This window comes from Drosophila ananassae, chromosome XL (genome assembly GCF_017639315.1).
Source record: "Drosophila ananassae strain 14024-0371.13 chromosome XL, ASM1763931v2, whole genome shotgun sequence".
In the NCBI taxonomy this organism is placed as follows: Eukaryota; Metazoa; Arthropoda; class Insecta; order Diptera; family Drosophilidae; genus Drosophila; species Drosophila ananassae.
The window spans coordinates 11,483,400-11,511,236 of NC_057931.1; the positions used below are offsets into that span (position 1 = coordinate 11,483,400).

The 27,837-nt window shown below is 36.1% G+C and overlaps 1 protein-coding gene across 1 annotated transcript; it reads right to left on the minus strand.

The window, feature by feature from the left end:
• LOC6504580 (thyroid receptor-interacting protein 11) lies at window positions 1-27,829 on the minus strand. The gene is made up of 7 exons (XM_001966554.4): window positions 27,440-27,829; window positions 27,245-27,343; window positions 4,119-6,727; window positions 3,800-3,963; window positions 3,537-3,740; window positions 781-1,056; window positions 1-707 (listed from the first exon to the last, which is right to left on the minus strand). The coding sequence occupies exons 1-7, from the start codon at window positions 27,641-27,643 to the stop codon at window positions 415-417; spliced, it is 3,849 nt and encodes a 1,282-aa protein (XP_001966590.1). The 5' UTR covers window positions 27,644-27,829; the 3' UTR covers window positions 1-414.
• Between the last annotated feature and the right edge of the window lie 8 nt (window positions 27,830-27,837).

Here is a 27,837-nt window from a genome sequence, read left to right on the forward strand (position 1 = left end):
TTATTTTTTTGTAATAATTGTTTATTATTTATTAGCGGCTATTAATTAATAGCAAGGCCGCTGCTGTGAAGGCGTGCCACGAACAGAGAAGCCACAAGGACAAAAGTCTGCGTCCTGCGGTGTGTCTGCGGTGGCATTATCATATTTCAGAATTGCATATTACATATTTACAGATTGCTAGCTTTTCGCAACATATACACACGGGCACTATACACAGGTCAACACATGTATACATAAATTCACATCTATATATAGTCAGATACGATATATATATAGGGCGAGAGATATTTGTGGGGGCGGTTGATGGCGTCGTCGATTGCACGTTTACAATTTATGTTTAAAAAGGACAACAGAGAGAAAAAAAAAACAGATTTTAAAATTATTGTACATGGTGCTGGGTCTCAACTAGCACCATCAGGAATCGCTGAGAATGTCCTTCAATATCGAACTGGAGTTCCGCGAAGGTGCAAATTCGTTGGATCCTATGGTGGTGGCTCCGGCACCTTCATCCGGTCTCTCTGGAGCACTGGCCGGCACCTGGACAGGCAGAGCTGCTGGAGGCGTTGGCTGGTTGGCAGCGGAGGCCTCCACCTGCCCGGACATACTCAGCAAAGTGGGTCGGGATTGTAGATTGGCCTGAGGCTGGGACTCCTGCTCCAGGAATTGAACGAAGGCCTGCACCAGGTTGTCATTGCCACCGGAAGATCCTGATTGGAATAAGAGTGGGGGATTATAAGTATGTCCTTCTCTCGGAGGGAGTTCGGAGAAGAGTAAGCTTACCTGATCCTGCTCCTGAAGAGCTGCCACCTCCCAGGATACTGCCCAGCCAGCTACTTTGTTGCTTATTCAAGCCCACCTTGTCGGATTCTTGGGCAGAAAAGTCCAGCACAGAGGATATCATCCGCAGGACCTGCTGCTTATCGCCGGCATTCCCACTGACCACATATCCGATGAGGAGGCTCTTGATCAGGCTCTTGTCGATCTTGTCCGTCTGGCTGCTCTCGCTGGAGTTCAGCCTGGTCTCCAGTTGCCCATTTGTGTCCTTCAGGCTCTCCACTGGGATGACGACAAGAAACAAGGATTCAAAATAAAGGTTTTTAAGAGGGATTAGTTATTAAAATTTAAAGTATTATCTTTTTTAGGAAATCCTATGATTTATACTTTAAGAAATGAATTTTTTAAATGAAATTAAATAATTATTTAAGAGAGGTAGTGAGTATTAAAAATCAAATCACATTCCGGGAATGAAAAGCGCGCGCGTATAAGTATTGAATTAAAAAAATTATGAATATTTTAGGGATTTATTTAGTGTCTGTTTAGGATTTATTTTAAGGCTTTTATTTAGTTTTCTGTTTTGTTTTTTTTTTTGGAGGCATGCGGTTAGTGCGATCGGTGCACGGCGTAGTATGACATAAGTACTGGTTGTTGGATTAAAGGCACACCAGTACCTGATGTAATACTCAGCCGTACAGACGCCAGTTGTCGAGTGTGTTTCCAGGATATTTTCATTTTTTTTTATCGGAGGGGAACATCCATCGCGACGCGATCTGGATTCTGGGTTCTGGGTTCGAGACCTTCTTGCATTTTAAAGTATTTCATTTTTTTCCACTGGCTTTTTGGCTGCTGTTGGTTAACAAAATCAATTTTTACTCAAAAAATATGCAAAAATCATACGAAAAAAGCAAAAAAAAAAAATGTATATATATTCAGCAACTAGCGAGCAACAAATAGGTTTACTTTTTATTATAATATGTATATTTTGTTGGAGATACAGGGAAGAGATACGTACAGACATGCAGAGGTACATAGGTAGATAGGTAGGTAGACAGTCTATATAGGATTATATATATACATATATCGAGATATATATACAAGTGTGCCTATATAGGGTGTGTACATAATACTTTGTGGCATATGCCGCAGTCTCGAGCAATCTCCAGTTGCAAAGTGAGTCCGTCAAATGGCTCAAATCGCTCACATTTACAAATTGAGATTATTCAATGCTGCAGATCGATTTTTTTCTTTTTGTGTGTTTTTTTTTACGGATTTACGGTTTTACGAATTACGGTTTACGGTATAACGAATAGTACGGAACTGGTTTACGGAACTGGTCTTTACGGTTTATACGAAGGTCCTGGTGTCTGGGGTTCAACGCTTATACTTCAAACAAATCGACAAACTCAATCAAAATAATAATGAAACAATAATATAATTACAACAATCAACAGTGGAAATAATATTAATTAATAAAATAATTTAAAAGTAAGCGAAACAAAGCAACAACAAGGCAACAATGTGTAGTTTCTTTCTGTGTAGGCGGAGGAGAAGAAAAGCTTTCACTTTTTTTTAAGCTACTATGTTTTAATTTAAAACTGTGCGGGTTTTTTTTTATTTATTTAAATTAATTTAATAATTTAACTATTGAACTATTTAATTTTTTAGTTTTTATATTTTTTAAAATTTTATTTATTATTTTTATAAGCAAATACTCTAAAAAGGAATATCTTAACTTTAGACTCTAAAGTCTCTTCTAAGTTTAAAAAAATACTTCTTTCTAATTACTTTTCTACTTTAAATGACTACTTAAAAAATATTTTAAAAATGTATTACATTTCGAAAATATTCAAATTTATTAGAAATTAAATAAAATTTATAATTTTCCTCCTAATTTCTATTCAAAAATAATAAAAAGAAGAAGTCATTTGAAAAAAGTTACTAAAAATCATTCAAAAGGTTTATAAATTAATAATTAAGTATTAAATTTTAAAAGAATATATTCAACCGCACAGCAATTAAAAAAACAATAAGCTTAACAATTAAGCTGAATTTTTAAACTATTCATCGAAGGCGCCTAGTCTTGATTGATTTTTCATGTGTTTTTTTGTGGTTGGTTTGTGGTTTTGTGTTTTATTCTCTTGTTTTTAAATTAAGTGCAATATTAAATGGTGTTTTTTGTTGGCTACACATAGAGAAACCGGACAGACAATTTGGTTTGGAAATCGTTACTATTTTTTACCTGTTATGTGAGCTTTTTTTTCAACTTTTGCAGTCAACAGCCAATAATTTTTATTATTTTTTTTGCCACGTGCCGTAAAGTGCGTTTTGTTTTTTATTTTAATAAATTATTTAATAATATTTTTATTTAGTTTTTTTGGGTGGTTTTTTTGCGGCTTTTTTTAGGTAGTTTTTGGTGATAAAATGCAATTCGAAAAAGTCGATACCAACTGAAATTCCGAGTGTTTCATAATCAGGCATAGCTCCCAGAATTACCAGCTGATATTTACCTTTAAGAATCAGGTGAGGTGGTGAACACTGTAACACACACACACACACACACACACAGTCACACATACACACTCACACCTGCACACTCATACAGTTTGAAAAAAAAGGATATCTTTTTTAGAAATATTATTTTGCAAGTGCTTTTAACTTTTTTTTTGAGTGTTTTTTGGGTTAAATACAGGATGTTATTTTTTAGGTAAGTAAAAAAAAATTATAAAGAAGAGAGTAGGATTTTTTGCAAGTGTAGTTACCTTCATCTCGCAGGACAGCAATGGTCTGTTGTCCTGCCTCGAGTTGGTCGGAGAGTCGGGCGGCCGCCCTCAGGCCCTGATTGGCGTCCGCCAGCTGCTGCTGCAGTCCAAGGATCTCCGCCTGGAGCACGTCCTGGCGGTCCAGCTGGCTCTGCATCTCCCGCCTTATCCGCTGGGTGGCCATCTCAATATCATGCTCCTTGTCTGGAAATTGGAAATCTTGAATTTGTATTTATTTTTTAAATGAGAGTTGAATGAGCTACCATTCTGGAACTGTTCCAGGGCGCACTGGAGATTGGTGAGGGCCGCCTGCTGCTTCAGTTCCCGGTCCTCGTACTGGCCCAGCTTGGTCAGCAGCTCGTCCCTCTGCTGCTGGAGGAGGGCGTGCTGGGCCTGAAGTGTCTCCGCCTGCTGGTTGGCTCGAATGCTAAAAAAAAAATAATAAAATAATTAATTTTAAGTCCAGCTGGCCATAAAAAATGAGAATGTCATGGTCTGGCGGGGATTAGGAACATGTGGCCAATGCAATTAGCCAATTAGTCATAACGACGCCTCGCAGATGACCTCCATCCTCCATCCTACCTGGCTGAGGTGTAGGCGGTGCTGGACTTGGAGACCTCCTGTTCGAGGACTGACTGCCGCGACCGGCACTGCTCCAGTTCCCGTTGCAGTTCAACGGTTTCCTGGGTGTGCAGTTCCTCCACCTCGAGGAGATGGGCCCGCAGCCGCTCCAGATCCCGCATCACAGTGGCGTGCTGCTCCTGGGCCTCCTGCTGCTGCTGCTGGAGGAGGCGTTGGTTGGTCTGTTCGGTCAAGAGATTGGTGGTCAGGATATCGGACTTCTCCTTGAGGAAAGCGATCTGATCCTGCTGCTTCTCGCGCTCCTTGGCCAGCTCCTTCAGTTGCAGCTCGAAGGGCTGGAGTCTCTGGATCTCGGCATAGTACTGGGTGTTCTCCAGATGCTTCTGCTGCAGGGCCTTGATCAGCTCCTGCTTCTCCTGCCCAAGGGCCTCCGCCGATTGCAGTGCCTGCTGCTGCGTCTGGGCGTCCAGCAGCCACTGCTGCTCCCTCTGCTGGATGGCCTCCAACTGCCGCTGGAGCTCCTGCACCTGGGCCGTGTCTCCGCCACTGTTTTGGAGTAGCTCCTCCAGCCGGGCCTTCTCCTCGGAGGCGTCCTTCAATTGTTCCTGCAGCTCGGAGAGCTGGACCTCCCGGAGGGACAGCTTCTCCTGGCAGTCCTGCAGTTGGGTGGTCGTGGAAGTCAACTCCTTCTTGATGTTGAACAACTGCTGGTTCTGTTCCACTTCCATGAGCTCCTTCTGCTGCTCCAGCTTGTCCTGCTGGAGGAGGAGCTCCCTTATCCTCTCCTGCTCCTCCTGGATCTTCTCCTGCAACTTGGCGATATGACTCTTGTGCTGCTCCTCCGCGGCCTTCTGTTGGTTGGTTTTTGCTTCCAGTTCCTGTCGGAGATTCGGGAGCACCTCCAGCTCCAGCTCTTGAAGTTCCTGTTTTGTGTTGGCCAGCATCTCCTCCAGGTCCTGGCTCTCCGCCAGCTGGGCTTCGGCCTTCTCCAGCTTGCTTCTTGTGGCGGAAAGGAGCTCCTTGAGCTCGTCACTGTCCGGCTCGGAGGACTCTCTCGCCAGCTCCTCCTGCAGCTCCCGCTGGGCCTGGAGGGCCACCTCCAGACGCAGCCGGGCGTCCTCTAGCTGGCCCTCCAGCTGGACGATGGTCTCCTCGTGGTGCTCCTCGATGGTCTCTAGCTTGTTCCGCTTGAACTTGTCCAGCTCGTTGAGGAGGAGCTCGTTGTTCTTCATCAGCTCGTCGCACTGGAGGATGTACTGCGAGATGTCCGCCTCGAGGGTCTTCTTCTCGTGCTCCGTCACCACCAGCTGGTCCTGGAGCTCCGCCAGCCGCTGGTCCACCACGTCCAGGCGCTGCCAGCGCGCACGCAGCGCCGTCCAGGCTCGTTCGAGGACCTGCTGGGGATGGGAGCCCTCCAGGCGGTCCTCCAGCTCGGCCTGGAGCAGGGAGCGCAGCTTTTCCAGGTCAAAGACGTTCTCCTCGGAATCGGCCTCGTCCAGATCGGTGATCTCCTGCTTCTCCTCGGCAATGGCCTGCCGGAACTTGGCCTGCGCTATGCTGGCGTCCAGTTCCTGGCGGAGGCGACTGTTCTCCTCCCGCAGAGTGCCCAGCTGCTCCTCCAGATCCTGGGCATGCCCCTCCTGCTCCGCCTCGGCGTGCAGCTTCAGCTCCTGGTTCTGCACGGTGAGCTGCTGGAGTCTCAGCTGGAGATCCAACTGGAGCTGCTCCTTCTCCGCCTCGCTCAGGTGGAGGCGCTTCTCCAGCTCCGCCAGCTGCTCGCCCAGGAGGTTGATGCTCAGCTGCTTCTCCAGCTGGCCGTCCTGGAGCTGGCTGTTGGTCAACGACAGCTCGGAGATTTGGGCCTCCAGGGAGACGAGGCGATCGCGCAGCTTCTCCTTGGAGGGGGGAGGAGTGACCTCCGGATCGGGCTCGGAGCCGGCATCCGTTTGGCGGACCACTATGAACTCGTCCTCGCTGTGCTTGCCGGTGGAGGAGCTCTGGGAGGACGACTCCGAGGTCTTCTTCTCCTTGATGAGACGCAGCTCCTCCAGCTCCTTGATCAGCTTCTCCTTCTCGCCATCCGCCTGGCGTATCCTTTCGATCAGCTCCGTGTTGTCCTGACCGCGCTTCTCCACCAGGACCTGCATCTCGGCCAGTTCGGCGAGACTTCGCTTCAGTTCCTCCTCCTGCTGGCCGACTCTCTGCTGGAGCTCCTCCTGCAGACTCTTGGCGGTGGCCGCCACCTGATTCAGCTCCTCCAGCTGCTTCTGCTGCCTGGCATTGGCCAGCTCGTGCTCCACCAGCCGGTCCGCCTGCATCTGCTTCAGCTGGGCCACCTGGCCGGTCAGCTCGGACTTGTGCTTAAGGACGTCCTGCATGGCCAGTTCGTGCTGGGAGTCCAGCTCCTCCAGCGAGGCATTCAGCTGCCGGTTCAGCTCCTCCAGCTCTGTGATCCGGCTGTTCAATCTGCTCACATCCTGGCTGCCCAGGGCTATGTCCACCAGGCCGGAGTCCCCTGATCCGGCGGCTCCTCCTTCGACCGCCTTGCCGGATTCGCTGGCCAGCGGTTCCCAGCACCAGCTGTCCTCCACATTCTGATCCTCATTTTGCTGCAAAGAAGTAGATATTTTTTAATTAATTAGGGATTAAATTGAAATATTTTTTAGGATTTATATGGATTTTAAAATTAGGAAATTAGATCTAAAATTATATTCCTGGGTTTAAAGTTCGAAATAAATAAAAGATACTAATAATAAAATAATAGAAAATAATAAAGATATTTTTAAATTTTATTTTTTTTATTGTCCTTGCCTTCGAAATCTAAAGCATTTTTTAATTACTTAAGGCACTCCACCTTAAAAACTTTCAAAATCTTAAAAAAATAATTAATTGTCCTAAAAATTGATTATAATTTATTTAATAATTTTATATAACTCTACGAGAGATAATTATAATAAGAATAATGCATTCTTGGCTTCTTTAATGAAAAATAAATAATAAATTAAGTTTTATTTCAAGAGTCCTTTCAAATATTTAGAGTGTTTTTTATAATTTAAAATATTATTCAAAAAAGTAGAGTAAGATATAACTTTTATACATTTTATATAATTTTGTAGTTAAATAATTTAATATATAAAAAGCCAACTTTTTAGGGAATTATTCATAAAATCTTATTCTTAACCTGGCTTTAAATAATAATTCCTGGTTGGAATAAAAAATTTAAACTTTAAAAAAATATGTCATAATCATGCTTAATAATAATACTAACTATTATTTATTTTTTAGTTTTATTTAAGCACATATTTATTTGTTATTTAGCATTTCTTTCAGACTGTCCATGTGGCACCTGTTGCGCAGACGCCGCTGGCTCGGCAACCCATCACCGCCTACCGACTGCCCCACAGCCCTGCCCCCCTCTGGGGGAGGAAAAACCAGGTCAATTGGTAGACGCTAATGGCAGGGGCGTCGTCACCCAGAGGGGGTGGCACCTATAGAGGGGCTGGGGCTGGGGCGCCGGCGGGCAGGTGGCAGAGGAGCGCGTGAGACATGCGCGCGTTAATGAGTTTATGGATGAGTTGAGCAAAGATGGCGGTCTGCTGCTGCTGCCTCAGTCGACGTCGACGTCTCTGCCTCTGCCTCAGTCAACGTCGTCGTCGACGATAAGGTCCCCGAGTTCCAGTCACAGAAACGAAATCCCCATAAAACCCATGACGAGACGCTTTAATGGGCGCCAACAAAATGGCCGGAGAACCATAAAAAAAAATTACTTACAAAAAAAAAAGAGCCTTTAAATGTAAAATAAAACAACAAACTCAATAAAAACCTGTTAAAAAATAAGCGCAAACAAAAATTACAGGCTACGGGAAACCAACCACGAAATAAATATTTGAAAAAACACAAAAAATTGGCAAGTTAATTGAAATTAGCTCAGAAACTGCAGGCACATGTGCGAATATTGTACTTGTGGCCGAAATGATTCATAAAAGCCAGCGGGCAAATTACAATAAATAAATTACAATACAGGGCATTTAAAATTAAGACAAATGTTTAACTTGGCCGATAAGATTAAAGCCAAATGACGTAGCCCGAAAAGATATCGTAAGAACTCTATTCAAGATCAAGAGCAAAGTGTCTTTAATAGTGGGTTTTAAACTATTATTTTTTAAGTATTATTCATTTTTTATTCAGATTAAACTTTAAAAACATTTAATTTAAGTATATTAGAAGCGTTTTTAAATAAAAAGAAGAAAAAATCAGAAAACTTAACAAGCAATAGATAGAAAAATGTTTCTTTCTTCTTGAATTATAAACTAATTAATAAACTCACGGCTAAATATTAATTTAAGCTATTAGTTATTAATTTATTTAAGTTATTTTATTATTTTTTTATTAAAATTCAAGTTATTAATCATAACTATATAATCCAAGCTTTAAAGAAAAAATCATTCTTTGCTGTTTTCACATAAAGGCTTTGGCGAATTTTTGGTTTTTTAAAAATAATTTATTGCTTTTTTCCCATTATAAAGACTACTATATATTCCCTTATAATATATCTCATTATATCAGCTTTAAACTGCCATAACTACATAATTATGTGCCCCTTTTGTCAAGTGTATTGAAAAGCCAAAAAGACACTTGTGCAAACTGGGTTATCAACAATAACGACTTGCTAAGAACTTGGCAACAAAGTGACAGAAACTGTAGACCTCACGACTGGAGGAGCGAAGCCTGAAGACTGGAGATTCGAGAATCGAGAATCGAGAATCGAGACCAAAGGCCTGAGAACAGCTTGCAACATGGCCGACTGTGGGGTGTGAAAAAAACACTTGTGTTTCATAAACAAATATTGGTAATATTATTCACGCCGCAAGTCTGGTGAGTGGAGGTATCTGGTATCTGGCATCTGGTATGTGGAACTCCAATCGATCACATTAACGTCACAGCCACACCACTAATGATATGATATGATACGAAATATATATATATAAAAGTATATAGTCCTATTCCGTGGAAAAAGTCATATAGGAATCATAAAAATCCTAACCTAAGCACACAGAAAACGAAACGAAAATTCCCGCCTCTCCCGATAAGATAAAAATGTTAATGTTGGCGCAGGGGTTAGGGCGTCAGGTTATATAGTGGGGTTTACTCCGGGGTCTCTCTGGGGAGTTCTTTCTTTGGATTTCTGGGAGAGGCTTCGGCTTCGGGTTTGGTGGAATAGTTTGCCTAGCAACCGGAAGTTAACAAACCCATGATTTCACAAACTATTTCCTCCGAAAAAATAGCACTCAAATGCGTCACTGTTCGAGTTAACACGTTTTTGATAAAGTCAAAATTTCGAGATTAAGTTTTATCATTTAACAATACCCGAAAAACTAAAACACTTGTCAACAATCTTGTTTTTTATTTTATAAAAATACAATAAAAATACAATAAAAATACAGTTTAGGAAATAAAAAGAAAGTCGAACCCCAGACTTTATGGGCAGTATTATTCATTAAAAAATGTTTAATTGGAATTAGAACCGAACTAGAACCAAAAATTATACAAACTTGACTGATTAAAAGTTATATTTTCTGCAAAAGTCTGCACTTATTGGGAATTATAAACAAAAATCGCCTTCCGTTTAGTCATAATCCCAAGTCCTGACTTCCCAGAGACCCCCTATTTTTCACTTCATTCCATATCTTATCGCTTCTCCAAAGATATCTGCAGTTTACCCCCCGGTTTCATTTTGTTTATAAATAAACACTTTTATTAGCATTAACATTTAAGTTCGTTCCTCTCCCTGTTTTCGGGGATTTTCACCCAAAAGCTTCGAATCTCGGCCTAGGATCTGGGAAAATGCCACCCCAGGGAATCAAAACTAGATCTATACATATGTTGTGTTTGAAATTGGAGTCGTAAGTTTATCTCCGATTTTTTTAAGTGCTCCACTTATTGGCTAGATGTGTATGTATATTTACACAAGTTGGACTTATATCTGGATTTCTGGTGTTTGGTTTACTTCATTCCGCAGCGAAATTCAAACACGATACATTACCAGGAATTTTGTGTCAGCAAAAGTTCACAGAGGATTTTCGAGGTTTGGTTTTTGGGAAAGAGTGTATATACAATAGAAGTGATGGGAAAAAATAAGATTCAGTCTTCTTTTTAGAGGAAACATTTAAGAAGCTTAAAATCTTTTGAGAGTAGCGTATATCTGCTCTTTTATTTCCAAATTCCTAGTGTTCAAATGGCTTTTAGGGACTATGAGTTCAAGTTCGGTGTTATTTTTCTTTTATTTGAAATTTATTTTACGAGTAACACACTTCTAGGTATGTCTTCCTAGGCTTTATTATTTAAATAAAACAATTAAAAATGTAATAAACCTCTAAAAGAGTAAAGACTCATGACTCTTCCATAGAAATTCTACGAAAAGCAATTATTATTAAGAAAGAATTAACACTCATTGAAGGAAATGTTGATTGACTGATAGGTTCCATACCTGTGTGTTATAATATAATCGAAAGTGAGTAATTCCAATCGATAAGAACTAACTCAATTAAAATGAAAAAGGCAGGCAGGGCCCAGACCCACTACCAGACACGTAAAGCCCATGGAAAGTTTCTCCTCAAAACAAAAATATGAAGAAAATCTAATCTAAAGAATTTGGAATACCGAAAAACTAGTAATTTCTAAACTGATTCGAAATCGGTAGGGTCTGTCTGGTGATTCTTTTTCGGAGGTGGTATCATCTTGTAGAATTGGAAGACATGGCAGAAGAACGTGATAGGACACTGGGAGAAAATCGAGGGCAGAACTACAATAGAGTTCTAAAAGGTAATAAATCGAAAGGCCTTAAAAGCCAAGTATCTTTTTAAAATTAAAACTCAAACGTATAGATATACATCTCTCTATTTTTTTGCTGGCCGACCATTTTTGCATGTCAGTAATGAGTAATAATAAAAATAATAATTTAGTATATGCAGTGCAATAAAACAAAGAGCAAATTACATAGTTAATAAGAGAAGATGTCAAGACGCGACAAAAGTCGAAAGTCAAGGCGGCTAAAAAGCAGCAAAAAAAATGGGGAAAAAAAACTAAAAGCGGGCTAACAGCACAGGTGAGATGAGTTATTTTCTAGCCAAGTCTCTGACTATCGCTGGCTCTTTCTGCCGTTAGCTAGCCGTCTCTTTCAAGACGTTATATTGGAGGTATTTGCAGCTCTCTTGGCCCCTTCAAAGTTAATGAGAATTATTAACTCTGACGGCAACAATTACATTTAGCAGTTAGCATTTTTACTTTATTTTTTTTCTATTTTTTTTTAACAACTTACAGTTTTTTTTTTTAACAGAACGCATGTCAGTCAAGGCGATGGGTTTTCAATTTTCATTTTTGGCAGCTTGGCTTTTGGATTTATGGCCAAGTTTTTGTCGGCAGGCCATTTCCCAGTGTTTCTTGTTCAGTTTTTAGTTTTTATTTAATGCACAAAACCAACAAAAAATATGTTAAAAAAAAGATAGTTCAAAAAAAAAAAAAGTGGGAAATAAAATACTTAAAGTTTTCACTTGACAACGCGGAGTAATCAGCTTATTATTTTATTTTTTTTTAATTTTTTTTGGCAGAGTGGGTGCACCCGAAGAGCCGGCGTTAAGGGCAGCGACGGCAGCGAAGGTAAAGGTGGAAATTATACAGGTAAGTGTACACTGTACAGGTAACTAGAATAACGGTAGGAGACGCGACCACTCCGCTCCACGACCGATCGACGAATGATCGCTGCCATGCGCGGCGTTGCGGGAAAAAGCGAACTGCCTGCCGCTGCCACACAACGAACCGCTCCAAATGCAACCGAAGTCCCAGGCCCCGAACTACAACCCGAAGCCTAACCCGAAGCCATGTAAGAAAGAGATAGCCATACAATAAGAGAGAGAGACAGGGATAGGTATTTAAAAATGGTGCAACTGTTGCATGTGCAGTCTGCCATGAAGACCATTAGAGCCACGAATCCTGCCATAAGTATGCTAATAAAAATTATTTTCCACTCTGCCATGCTTAACAATTAGTTTAAAATGTTAAAAAATATATATTTTATTTTATTTTTAACTAGAGAAAAAAGTATTCTTTATAGAAAATAAGTTTATAATATAATGTGAGGCTATTTAAGATTCAAAAGTACAGAAAAATATTAAATATAATGAGAATACTTGCAATGATATGAATACTACAAACAAAAGATCAAATTTCAAATAAAAAATATCTAAAAATATTATAATATAATATATAATTGTTTTCTTTTGTTAGAATGATAGGAATTTTTATTTTTTTTAAATAAATTTCACAGAAAACTGCATTAAAATATCTTAAGAATCGTGAAAAGAGAGAAATATTTGACACACCACACAATATATTTAATATTTTAAGATTGTAAAGTTTTTAAATTTATTTTCTAACTCTATAGAAAAATATAAGTTAAGATTAAGAAGTTTTAGATTTTTAAGAGTTTCAGAGGAAAAATATACAGAGATTCATATCAGAAATATTTTAAGAAAACGTATAAAAATAAAAATAATTTTTATCTAAGCCATAAGTTTCGAACCCTAGTAGTGGTAGTTTCTATCCAAAGTAGGAACCCCTAGGCTGGATAATTTCCCAATTATGTACCACAACTATGGGATACCTATAGGATATATTTTTAAGAAAGATATATAACGATTTTAATACATAGCTGGACACGTTGCCAGCAACTTCGACTTGCTCTCCATTTCAAAACTCAAATAATGCGCGTCGGCTATTTAACTTGAAATTAAGCGACGTTTGTTGTTGTTTTTATTTATTTTCTTTTTTTTTTTTTTTTTTTTCATTTTTGTTGCTTGAAAAATTGTTAATGTGTATAGGTAATTTTTTTTTTTTTTTTTACATTTGTTGTTGGATTTTTGTTGGTACCGCTCGAGACGACAGTGCTAGGCTATATTTGCTTATTTTGCTCATTTTGTTTGTTCTCAGCGGTCTGTGTGTGCTATGTGCTCTGGGCTCCGGGCTGTGGGCTCTGGTCGGTCTGTGGGTCTGGAGCTGCGGGCAATGGGCTCTGGGCTCTCTACTCTCCAATAACCTAACCCTCCAAACCCCAACCCCAGTGACGCCCTGGCGCAGCCAAAGTAGTTGCTGCTGACGTTGCGTCGCTGCATCAAACGCAAAATTCAGCTACAGTGAAGCCTTAGACTTCTAACTTTTTTTTTTTTAATTTATAAATATCTTATTTTTTAGCTCCCTAAGTTCTAAGATTTTTTTCAATAATTTTTTTTTATATTTTTATGACTATTTTCCTTTGAATACAACTATTTTTTAAAATTTTCCATACTTTATTTTTTTTAAATACCAACTTTAGCCAACTTATATTTATTTTAATCATTTGTTTTATGTTTTATATGATATGTAAAAAAAAACCTCTCATTTTTCAACAGAAATCTTAAAAAAGTTAAAAAAAAACTATTTTTGATAGTTGATTTTCAAAAAAAACTGTCTTTTGAAACTGGAAATTAAAACTTTACCTATAGATTTTTTTTAAACCATCTGAAAATTTTTAAGCTGAAAACATACTTTTTCCTTTTATTCATGATACTTTTTTTTTTAATTTTCAACTGGAAACTAATTTATTTTAAACATGAAAATTCCTACATTTATCAAACAAATATGTTGAAAAAATGTTGAAACTTTAAGACTGAAATTTATTATAAGTTTTGACTAGGCTTTTTTTTCATAAAAAGTATATAAAAAAAATATCTTTTTTATAATCTAAAAATGATAATTTTTACGTTATAGATACAATTTAATCTTAAATATTTTAGGGAACCTTAAGAAAGTGCTTTGATCTTTATAAATTGTATTTTATAAAGTTTACAAATTCCCCTAAATTCTAGTTATAGAATATCGACTGTAATAATTGCGCTTCTGGGTGTATGGGTGTTATATATATGTATCTGTGTCCCTATATGCGCCTATATATCATTTTTTGAGTTGTGAGAGCCCGGAGATAGGAACTTGTTAAAAGAAAATAAACAACAAAGATATCCACGACATTAAAAAAACAGAGGTTTGGCTTAGAAAGGGACGGCAGGATGAGCCTCTCCTGTGCCTCCCATTCCCTAAAATAAAAATAAAAAATAAAAAAACTGACATATAGACATTACGTGTCATGTTAACCCATAGGTTTCGTCCATCGGGATGGTTGGGAATCGAAAACCGACTTTATTTTTTGTCCAGGCAAGCACAATTGGGAGTACTTTTGGAGCAGACATGTCGGGGTATACGACTATAAGGAGTTTATATAGGACTCTATGTGGTATATGATATATATATAATTTTTTTTGTGATTGTTCCATATGGGCCACGTCGTTGACTTTAAGCGGGTTGACTGTTTTTGTTATTTTCTGTATTTTTTTTGTATTTTTTTGTATTTTTTGTTGGCAACGCAATCGAGCGTCTGTGTTTAATTAGCAGATAAAAATACAGGCAGCTCATAAAGGTACAAAAATACAAAGATATATACATAGCCACAGACATGTATATATTTTCGTTTCTAGGCACTATTTTTTTTTTTTTTTTTGTGTTCTACTATCAACAGTCAAAGGGGGGCAGCAGCAAAAAAAAAAAAAAAAAGAAAAACACGTTGCAGGCGTTAATTAGTTTTGGGACTTTTCTTTCCTTTTTTTTCTACTATTTTTTTTTATCAGCAAGCCAGTAAGTGAAACAACTGTAGCAACAACAGAAACATTTAAAAAAAAAAAAAATAGAGGGGGAAAAACAACGATTTTCAAATGCATTTCGTTCTGTTGCGAATGCAAATCGAAGAACCATAGTGTAGTAGTGGGTCTCCCCAGTAGTAGCACCTCCAGCTACCGCCTTTCTTAGCTTCCTTGTTCCACATCCATATCAAATTAACGACAACGCTAACATGCGTTAAGTAAAATACTAACCAACTATCCACAGAGCCACACAGCCACACAGCCCCACTCCTACCGCCTCTGTGGCGCCAATTGTTCAAATCGAATTGTATAATGAATTCCTTCCAATATTTGGGTTTTATCTTTCGGTATATGCTTTTTTTTCCCTCTTGGATGGACGGATGGTTGGACGGATGGATGGATGGATGGATGGATGGAGGGGGGGTCGCCATTGGAAAATGTCTGAGAAAAACCCTTTGAGTGGAACAAAATACAAAAAAATATGTGAAGTAAGTTCCATTCAATATTGAGGCCAAACAAACGTAAATATCAGGGGCGTAGTTTGAAAGGATATTTCAAAAATTACATAGACTTCTATAGATTATTTTGACATATATATTTTTTTTTATTTTTCTAAACTTTTTATTTTATTTTATATAGGTTTTATAGTTTCTGCCACTTTTTTTTTAAATATAAAAATTTATTCTATGTATAAACACTCTTTCTTTTTCTAATATCTTTTTAATATAAAAAGTATATTAATATTAAAAGAGTATAAAATTAATAAAAAAATTCTGGATTTAAAATAAATTATTATTGAAAAATTTTTCTTTATATTATTTGGGTAAAGATTCTGATACTATTCCATTCTGGAATTTCGAATTTCTGGTATTTCTATAAAAATGGTTTAAAATATCTAAAGTTTCTACAAGACACTTTAAAAACTCTAGTTACTCCATTGTATTATTTATAGAATTTCTGTAAAAATAGGTTTAGAATATAACTGAAAACAATCTATAAAAATCTTAGAAAAATCGAGGTTTTTTTAATATAGAATTTTCGAGAAAAATTATAAGATTAAAATATTGTTCATAGAGTTCTGAAAATTGAGATAAAAAAACTATAAAATCCAAGAGTTCTGGGTTCTGTTTAAAAAAAACCTACAATTTCATTTAATATATTTTCCAAATTAGTCTTAAAAAAATATTGAAAAAATGGCCCCTTTAAAAAAAAAAAAATACCAATAACTACGCTACTGTCTTAAACAGATACAAGATGCTAACGAACTGCAAAGATAATAAATATTTAAATTGTATTTTATTTGCACACGTTCGATCAATATGTGGAAAACACTCTCACACACACACCGATGGCACAACAAAACAATGCATAAGTTAAAGAAAGCGGTCACCAAAGGAGCGACAGAGAAAGATCACCGTCTCCTCTCTTTCTCTGGACTAGGGAAGAAGATAAAAAGATACAAAGATACTGTGTGGCGACACAGATGCGGATACGGATGCAGATCGATGACGAAATTCATTGACGTATGATCCGATCTGGGTTGGAACCTCAAAAAATACAAAAACATGAACACGAGATGGAAGACTTAAGATTCCAAAGAATCAGAAGACTTGAAGATTTCGAAAAAGAAAGAAAAAAGGCTGACTGAAGACTGAAGACTGGGTCTGAGACTGGAGTAAATGGCATTAATGTACATAGCACTTGGAAAGGCGATCCATTAGGTGCGAGTATCTCGCGGATAGGTAGATGGGTAGATACTAGTTACCTGGCAGCGACGGACCCACAAAACCCAGAGAGATAATGAAGTCGATGTCGAGGATGAAGACCGTACCGCCAGTCTTGTGTGTGTGTGTGTGTTGCCATCCATTTAACACATTGCTGTTAAAATTCAGACAAGAAATCAAATTCAAATAACGCGCTTCAATTCGACCGCTCTACAACCCCCCATCCTCTGTCTCTTTTTAGCTTTTGCTGTCTTTTTCTAACCTTTTTTTCTAAATTTTTTTTTTAGTTTTAGTTTCGATCTGTTATATTTAAGATGCAAATAATGCATAACAAGATCTACTTCTAAGATTTTTTACTTCTAAGCTCTATACTTGTAAGGTTTTTGGTATTTTTTCGAAAAAGAAACATTTTTGAATTTTGATTTTTGGTTTGTGAATTTCTAAAAATATACTGAATATTTTTAACATTTATGTTAAAAAGATTGATAACCAAAAACTACAAATTCTTATCCATTATTTCTACCTTGAAGTTTAAATTTTAAAAATATAGGCTTTGCTTGTCAGTATTTTTTCAAAAACAACATTTTTGAGGGTTAGGTTTTTGAACAATCTCAATATTTAAGTTAAAAAGAATGAATAACATAAGCTTTAAATTCTTTTCTATACAAATTCCACCTTTAGGTTTGAATTTTAAAGAATTAGGTTTTGTTTTTCAGTATTTTTTCAAAAAAGAGTTTTTGAATTTCAAAAATTACCTACTTTTAGTTTAAAAAAATTACAAAAAATTCTCACTTGCTACATATTTTTTAAATCTTTCTTAAATTTAATATCTTCGAGCAATAAAAACTCAAAACTTTTTAAAAACAACGGAAAAAAATGCCTAAAAATTTCAAAAATCATCTAAAATCATGGCCAAGCCCTGAAGATGATTCACTTTCATAGAAAACAATGCACAACCTCTTACAACCACAATCTTGATTCACAAACCCAACAAATCGTATATCTTATCTTTGGAAAATGTCTGAGTCTCGCCTCTATTTGATGTGAGTTTTCCTTCCGTTCCCAACTATTTACATTTTTATTGGAAAATTCATTGAAATTGTTCCCGTTCTCGTTTAACGATAACTAAATGAAAAAGCAAACATTAAGCAATAAGGAAACTAGCATTTAAGTGAAAATTAAATAAGAGGAGATTCATAGGAAAATTTTGGAAGAAAAAACTCTGAAACCTAATTATTTCCATCAATTGGTTAGACTATTTTATGATTTAAAATAAATTATTTATACGTCAGTTTTTAGAGTTTTCGTTCTTTGTGATTTTTTGTAGTTTAGTTTTTAGCTTTAAAGTTTTTTTTATTTTTGCAGCGGCTTTTCGACTAACAGGTGGAACATATACAATATTATTTCCATTTTGTGGACTCTCGGGTGTTTATGCAACTGCGCGACTTGCCAATAAAAATTGCCAAAACGCAGTGCTTCCCCTCCACTACACTCCACTCCACTCCTGTTTCTTAGTATTTTTCCAGTGCAAAAAGTCTGGGCCATAAATATATGGGCGCTTAAATTTCGTCATTTACGACCCGACTGGCCTGCAAAACGGCTAGCAAAAAAAACACACAAAAACCAAAAATCTTTTTATAATTTAATGCTTATTAGCATTTGTTTTCCAGTCAGTCAGTCACTCAGTCAGTCAGTCATTCAGTTAAAAGTGGGCTGCCATGGGCGGTGGGTGGTTAATTGTCCAGGGGGGGTAGTACCTGAGAGGGGGACTAGCTAGCCAGCTAGCCGACAGCTAGCCAAGAAGGCTATGTGAACCAAGTTTACCAAAAAAATTAACCACAAAAATAATTACAAGACAAAGAAACAAAAACAAGGGGCACCTGTAAGGGGGGAGAGGCTGTTAACTTGACTGTTTGGGGGGCGTGGCCTGGCCTAGAGGCCACCAGCTGCTGGCCAAACACTAATCCGTCAATCTTCGATATAAATCAGCCGAAAGAATGCCACAAATCTGCCAGCAATCGAGTGTCGAGCACCTTGCGTGACAAATGCATTTTGGCCATTTTTAATAAACGGCCAAGGGGTTACCAGGGGCGTTCTTTGTTAGAAGGAGGGGTTCTTTACAACTATGAATTATAAAAAATTTCAAAAACTAGTAATACAATATAAATTAATAATTTAAACTTGATTAATAAATTAATCAAGAAAGATGTCTCAAAAATTATATTTAAGAGCTAAGTTTAGAAAATAGTTAGAAACTTTGTCTTTGTTTTAACTTTTGTGTTTTTTATTTAAAAAAATAATTCATTCATTTTTAAATATTTAAATAGTTTAAAACAATATTACTTATTCTTGTGCCAATTTTAATTTGCCTTTAAAGTTTATTTTATCATTATTCACATTTATTTTGAAATTAGACTCTATGTTATAAGAAAAATGGTTAAAATTATTTTAAGAGTAAACAAAAACCATTAAAAATGTTTAAATAATTATAGACAAAATAATGAATATAAAAATTATAGATTATATAGTTTTTTTTTACTAAAAAGTAAGTAGTTTTTTGTCAAAATAAGAGGTAGAAGTTCGAAATGTGAACTTCAAAAGTTAGCTTTTTATCCTATTTCTTTCTTTAAAAAAATTTTAGATTCTTAGATAAAAAATGTATATTTGTTAATACAATATTTTATTACTTTAAGCACTTTCAGAACCACAAAATAAAATAAATATCTCTGTTCTTTATCATCGAGTATTAATAAAAAATAAATTTTTTAATATTTAAGTAAAAAGTTTAAGAAAAAGAGTCCTCAAAAGCCAAAATAAAATGACGAAAAACCCCCTTAGCTACGCCCCTGTTTTTGGATCTGCATGTGCATCTGAATCTGATGACTGAGATCTCGGAAGGTGCCCCTTTCTCGGCCCCCTCCGCTCCCCCCGGGGGCCAGAAGCCCCCCGAAAAACACATGCAATTACAACCGAAGGTTAAACGCGCCGCCAATTGAGCAACTCGCCGGTGGCAGCAGCAGCAGTAGCAGCCGTGGCAACCCTGCTTAAAAAATGAATAGCAGTCGTCCACACGACTCCCACTACCACCGCCCTTGCCACCACCTGCCACCCACTCCCTGCCAACCCCCTTCTAAGCCACTGCAAGCCATTTAGGCCTCAAAAGCTGGCACAGCTCGTTAGAAGCACGCGAAGCTAAATGGAAACGGAAATGGACGTGGATCGTGGATTTGGATTTGTTTTTTGATTTTAGTTCTAAGTTTTCAGTTTTTTCCTTTTGTTTTTGATTTTTCCTTTGGATTTTGCCTTTTGGCTTTGAATTTGCATTTGCATTGGCTTTTAGCGCCACCTGTGTGTGAGTTATGCGTGTGAGAGTTCTGCCTCTGGCTCTGCCGCTGCCAACGTCGCTGTTGACTTCGCTGCCCTCATTCACAGGCTTCTTAGTGATTTGGACTAAGATTTTTAGCCTTATACTTAAATTAAATATTTTTTTTGCCTTAAAATCATGTTTTTATGAAATTAAAAATATTTTGTTGATATTTTTAACTTTTTTTTAATAAGGGTTTATTTTAGGGCTTGTTTTAATTAAATTTAAAATATTATTTTTAACAGATTCTTCAGAGAAGCTTAAAATATTTACTGAAAATAATTAATTTACTTCAAAAACTTTTACAAATCTATATCTCTTTTTATTTAAAAATATTTATACCCGGTACTTGTGAATTTCATACTTTTATGTAGTTTTCGACTCAATTAATATTATTTTAATTATTATTTTTAGTTTTATATTATTATTCAATTATTATATTATTATTATTATCAGTATTACTTGTATTAAAAATATAATCTACAGTACTGATTCAATTATTTTCAAATATCTTAAAATTGTTTTATTTAATGTTAAATAATTTTGAATAATTTCTAATATCTCATAATAAATACCCAAGCTTAACACTTTATTTGAAGCCACCTTTTGTCTTTGAGTCCATTATAGCTTACATAAACATAATTAAAGACTTTGACCTCTATACACCCTCACTTTTCTTGATCGTTTTGCAGTTTTGTGCTAGCCCCTTGATGGCAGTTAGAAAAAATTGGTCAGAGCAATTGTTTATGGAAACCCACCAGCAACCAAACAATGTCAGTCAACAGGGGAACATAGAGGAAAAAAAAAAAGAGTTAGTAGTAGTGGCAACAACAAATTTTATAAAATAATTGCAGGTCTCGGCTGACAACAGCAGTAGGTACAGGCAGTAGGAATATGGCAGCAACATCTACAACAGAAAACAGCAACCTGCAACCTGCAACTGCACTTAGCGACATGCAACGTTTGGCTTTGGGTCAGTCGGTGGGAATTTTGAAGGGGATTTTGGGTGGAAGAGTGGGAGTGGGAGAGTGGGTGGTTTTGATTCAACGACAAAAAATTGTCATTTTCATTCGTGCTGAGGTGAGCTCAGAAAACAGAAACAAATAATAATAATAGAACAGCAACTAACTTTGATGATTGCATTATCATCATCGTCATCATCATAGCTGAATGATTTTGCTGACCATAAGTGCAGGTCTCCCGCTCTCTATTAACAATAGTTACTACGATTATTAAATATATATATATAGAGAGGTAGAGGTATATATCAGAATATGATACCCTGGGCTCAGAAAAATTATCAAGAGAGGTTTCGGAGTGAGAACTCTCAAGAACTTTAAAAACTTTTCTATTAAGAAAAGAGAAATTTTAAATATTTAAAATTAATTTAATAACTATTGAAATATTATTTTTTATAAATTTTTTTCAAATGTCATTAAATATTTTTACCCTAAAGCATATCATGCCATTTAGAAAAAGGTAACACTGTTTGTTGGGCTCTAAAAAATATTGGGAGTAGGTTGAACTAAAACAAAAAGGCAATAGCTTTAAAGTATTTAAAATTTAATAGTAAAAGGCAAAACAAAATTAATAAAAAAGGAAACAAATAACTAATAAAATATTAAAAATATAGAAAAGACTTTAAACAATTTAACAATTGATTAAGATTGAGCTGTAAAAAGTAAAGACAAAAAATGAAATTATTTCATTGCCTCGGAATACCTTTTTATAATAAAATAAAATACATTTTATATTAGTCAATTGAAGTAAATAATTATTTTAATAATTAAAAAAAAAAAAAACCTTTAAAAATAAGAAACAACTAATGAGCCAACAGGAAGCTTCTTGAATAGCTTTTTATTCTCCCTTCGTCCAGACAAAAGCCATAACGAATTTTTTACAAATTAGTTTGCAAAAAAAATATATAAAATTAAAAAAAAAAAGGAGAATGGAAAATATGGAATCTAAACACGTGGTTACAAAACTAAAAACACACAAAGAATTATGAAAAATCGGACACGGAGAGCACACGATCCGTATCCAATGGCTGGAAAATGTCGCCCAAAAGGCAGTGGCGCAGTGGCGCGGGCGGCAAGGAAGCCAGGAGGGGGCTAAGGTAGTATCTAGGGGGGTGAGGGGAAAGAGTGTCAGGAGGGGAGTCAATAAGGTAGCAACAAGTGCAGCTGGGACACATTTGACACAGTTTGGCCGAGCGTAACAAACCGCGTTTATCAAATGGAACTCGATTTGGTTTTGGTTTCGGTTTCGGTTTCGCTCTGGCTCTCCCCCAAGTTGACGTGTCCAAAAAAAAAATTACTTTAAAAAATATATAAAAATATGTATATATTTTAAAGTATGCTTCGAGTGAAATATATATTATATGTACCCTAGATCCCTCACTAAATTGGCCATCAAAGCGGCCAATCAACATTTCCGCTCTAATGAAATCTGACCAACATCGGTACAGTTTTTCTTTGTTACTTTTTTTTGTTTGTTTAGGTTACAACATAATTATAATTGAACACTAATGTTTTTAGTTAAATCTTTGTTCTAAATCTTGAATTTTATCTTCCCAAAAGGGGAAACTATTGAAACAAGCTATAATCAATAGGGAATAGAAGGAAATTCAAGGGCTTTTATTTTTCAAAAGATAAAAATGAATAATGGGAGTTTAAAATTAGTTTAAAAAAAAATAAAATATTTAAAAAGATATTATTACATTTAAGAAATTTGAATATTGTTATAAATATTTTATACATTGAACTCTTTTAATATAAAATAATTAGGAAAGAGTTTAAAGTAAGAATTAAACGAAAGCCCTCAACTCTCAGCATAATTTAAGAAGTTTTACTCAAATTTCATTCCTGTTTTGAAATATTAATTATTTAATAAATAAACCTTCTGTTTTTAGGCAAGAAAAAAATTAGATAAATAATTTAAGAATTTCATAAATATAAATATAGAAATATAAATAGAACTGAAACATGTTCTTCCACAAGCCATTTTGTTTCATATTTTATGTTTAATAAATAGTCTCTCTTAAAACTTAGTTATACCTTGACAAAATTATATAATTTAAAATTGGAAAATCATGTTTCTGAGCTTTACTTTGATCAGAACTAATTCAGAACCTAGTCCCCCGCCCTTTTTATTTTTTAATAGCTCATTATCATCGCCAGGTGCGTGTTCGCTGCCTCGTGTCGACTATTTTTTTTAATAGTATTTGCCTTTTTTTTTGTTTGATATTTTTTTTTAATCTATTGCTCACACAATCATTAACAATTAAACCAATTTTTTCCCTCATATAATGCAACGGGCATACAAGAATATTATACATATGTAGTCAGATAGAAAACTTTGCATCAACTCACCCAAATTAAAGACCAAAAAAGTACACATCAGAAGCACTCAAAAAAAAGTATAATTTAATAAAAAAAAATATATAGAAGAGTAGGTCTTTTTCAGGAGTTCTTCACAAGTATATAGTTTGAAATGCAAAACGCGTTTTAGTCTTTTTTTTCGGAATGTTTTGTAATTTTGTAATTAATTTACTTGACACTTTATGCGGGCCTTTTGGTAACGATCGCCTAGAACCGAATGAATAGAATTCAGCAGGTGACCCGGGCTTTTATAGAAGCCCCCCCCCAAAAAAAAAAAAGGTAGTAACAACCCTTTCCGATATCCCGATCCTGGCCAGCTTGCCACCAAACCCGGATAAGATAACCAGAAACATGGTGCCATGCCATGCAGATGTCCCAAATGCCCGCCTAATGGGGATGATAATGGCCAGAATGGGGAGGCTCCTCCATATATCCCATATATAGGATATAGTCTGGGGGAATGGGGTTGAGGCACACTTATCGCCTGCCGTCGTAATTATGCAAAACAATATGGTGGCAGGGCTATCGATCCAATAGATAACCAGATACACTCTGTGGGGAGATAGCCCCGAATGGAGTATATATCATTAAATAAATCAGACAATATTAAATACAAGTTAAAAATAAATTAGAGCATACCAAAGTATACATAGTGATTCAAAATTTCATTATTAAAAGTTAAAAAGCTTAAAGATTCTCTTCAGAAATATATTTGTTTCTCCTATAGAGATATACCTTTATAGTATATAGTTTATCTATAAATATGGAATGATGCAATTGTCTCGTATAATTTATGTCCCTGATTCGATGGGAAATCAATGGTCACTTTTACATTTTCGATTAGCTAATCAGCTTTTATATAGAACATGGGTGTGTCATAGGGACTATAAGGTATAGTAATGGAGGACCTCTATTGGAAGCATAAAAATATTACTCAATTATAAAAATATATATATTTATTTTATTTACATCAAATATTTAAAATCACAGGCGTTTATAAATATTATAAAAAAAATATAAATCTCTTAAACCACAAACTTTTATTTTTGAGACCCTTAGTGATTTGTGAAATAATAAAACTTGAATTTTTTTTTAGTTTTGCAAGTTATTTTAGTTTGTCATAAATAAAAAAAAATAAAAAAAAAAAAATAAAAATATAATGTATTTGACTAAAATAGGTATTAAAATAAACATAATACAACTTTTTAATAGGTATTTACATTTTCCATAAAAAAAGGAATAAATTTATATTAAAAAATATATAGAAATTTTATTTTATTTAAAAAGAGCATGCTGGGTTGGAAAAATGTCTGCAAAAGTGTATTGTATATTTATTTATTATATTTTATTTTATATTTTATTAATATATTTACGGTAAAAATTTCAAGTTCTATCTTTTAAAGAGCCGATTAAAACATTTCCCAAAACTCAGCTAAAAAACGTCTTCAACACGGTTTAATATAAATTTAAAGAGCATTAGAATAAAAATTGTATATTTTCCAATAATCATTAATTAATTAATAAAAAAAATACATTGCTAGAGTATTACTTTTTTATTCGATTTTATTTCAAATAAACTTCAACAAACATCAAAAATGAATGAATACACAAAAAAAAATTAAAAATAATTTAATTGACTTGAGTTTTATAGTTTTTAAAAGCTTTAAACTATAAACTAAGTGAAAATAAAACTCTAAAAACTATATAGCCAGTACAGTTGTGTTTTTCGAGCCTTAATCGTAAAAAAGAAACCCCCACAGGATAGGGATGTCCTAACCCCTTTTCAATCAAAAATAATTCAGTAAACAAAACAAGGAATCATAGCCAAAATGGGGTAAAATATTATATCGAAAGATAAAGAGCCTATGGGGATATGGGGTGATCAAGAATCCAGAGACTAATCTATTCCTGGCAAGCAAACAGAAAAAAAAACTGAATATGAAATCAAATAGAAACTTTCATAATTTCGTTTTCCACCGAATGCCAAAAAGTGGGCGGGGAAATCCGTGGAACTTATCTTGCCACACTTTGTGTGTGGCATCAGGTAAAAATAAAAATAAAAATAAAAATACAAAAAATACAAAAATAACGACAAAAAAAAGAGGAAACCCAGAGAGATACAATATCAGATCCCCGTGTAAGGGGAGGGTCCTCCTACCGCCATCCCATCCGTGGAATGCACCATTTTATTCATATATATATTGTAGCATACCGTTTATCAAAGTTTAAATATTAATTCAGGGATATACCCGAAAGAGGAGAGTCCGAGAGGCTTATCTTTCGGGTTGATAAAGTTGTTCAAACATTCGAGGAGGGCATCGGTTCATGGAGCGAAGAAAGGGCACCGGAAATGGAAGTGGAAATGGAAGTAGGAATGCACAGCCGGCAGCTGCAGGTTGGCTTTTGTGAATTTGCCGCTCCACATACCCAAATTATACAGAATTAAAGCCACACAACACCACGAAGATTTAGCTGGGTTACATCCAAAATAAGAATATATATATTCTGGCTATATCTGGAAGAGCTATTATTAATATATAGCTATATAAAGCTTATATCTTGGCCTATTTTCATAAGATTTTAAGGGACGAATACCATAAATATATTTTAGGTTCAATTCCTCATCAATAGCTATAGAAACTAATCAACAAAATATTTTTCAAAATTTTTTAAAATTTTTGTGGGGCTACCCCTTGTAAAATGATGGATTTTCGTCATCGGCCACTATCCATGGCCATATCTCATCCAATTTTCATCCGATTTTGGAACGGAATACCTAAAAAGACTCGTAGATTGATTCTCTAATAATCTGCATCAAAATCACCCAACAAAGTATTTTTTAAAATTTTTTTTCATTTTTGTGGGGCTATCCCTTGTAAAATGCTGGATTTTCGGGTTCGGCCCATATCCATGGCTATATCTCATCCAATTTTCACCCAATTTTGAAACGGAATACCTAAAAAGACTCGTCGATCGATTTCCCATTAACCTGCATCAAAATATCTTCCCAAAGTATTTTTTTAAATTATTTAAAATTTTTGAGGGGCTATCCCTTGTAAAATGATGGATTTTCGTCATCGGCCACTATCCATGGCCATATCTCATCCAATTTTCATCCGAGTTTGAAACTGAATACCTTAAAAGACTTGTGAATTGATTCCCTAATAATCTGCATCAAAATATCTTCCCAAAGTATTTTTTAACATTTTTTTAAATTTTTGTGGGGCTATCCCTTGTAAAATGATGGATTTTCGTCATCGACCACTATCCATGGCCATATCTCATCCAATTTTCATCCGATTTTAAAACGGAATACCTAAAAAGACTCGTAGATTGATTCCCTAATAATCTACATCAAAATCACCCAACAAAGTATTTTTTAAAATTTTTTTTCATTTTTGTGGGGCTATCCCTTGAAAAATGCTGGATTTTCGGTTTCGGCACATATCCAGGGTTATATCTCATCCAATTTTCACCCAATTTTGAAACGGAATACCTTAAAAAACATGTGGCTCCATTTCCCATTAAGCTGCGTCAAAATATCTTCCCAACGTATTTGTTTAAATTATTTCAAATTTTTGTGGGGCTATCCCTTGTAAAATGATGGATTTTCGGATTCGACCCCTATCCATGGCTATATCTCATCCAATTTTCATCCGATTTTGAATCGGAATATCTTAAAAGATTTGTAATCACAACTTTCATAAACTTGTCTTGCTAAACACGACGTGGACTCTCTATGAGAAGTTTGAAAGAGTTGCTAAGAACAAAACAAACGAATATTAAATATTTTGTGCTTGGTCACCTCCACAAACTGAAACATTCTACGCACTAAGTATAAACATACATATGTATATACATGGAGAAATGGTATAGGCGTTTGTTTCTAGAGCAGGTAAGCCAGATCTTAGGAGGAATCCCTCAGGACACTTACCAGTTGTGCTTCTTTAGAGGATGTGCTGCTGGGCGACGACTTGACGGCTCCATCGACTTGCGACTTTAGCTTGGCAACCTCCTTGCGAAGTGCTGCAATCTGGGGAGGCGACGGGAGAAGTAAGAAGACGGAAAAATCAGTTAATTTTCTGTATTCAAGCGGAAATCCCACAAGTGCCGGCTGGGACAAACTGACCTCGCGATCCTTTTGCTCACAGCGAATGTCCAGCTGTTCCTTTTGCTGCTGCGTCTCGGCGAGTAGTTCCAATGCGGTCTTGGCCTCCTCCTGGCCACCCTGGAAATCGGGATCGCCGGGTCCTGCTGTTTCGGCCAACACCTCCTGGGCCAAATTAGTCAGCTGGCCCTTCAATGAGCTGAGGCTGTTGTTCAGCCACGACATCTTCACCAGCTGCTCTCTCCCCTCTCGGTGGCGGTATCAATCACTGCTCTGACAATCGTTTCGTGGGGAAGATGGTGTCTAGGGTCGTAATTTCTATTTGGCTAGCCGGGATCCTGTTTCCTGCTTCAGGAATTCCAATGTTTTTGTGGGTATTTTTTGCGTGGCACAAAACAATAACAATAATAAGAGCTCGT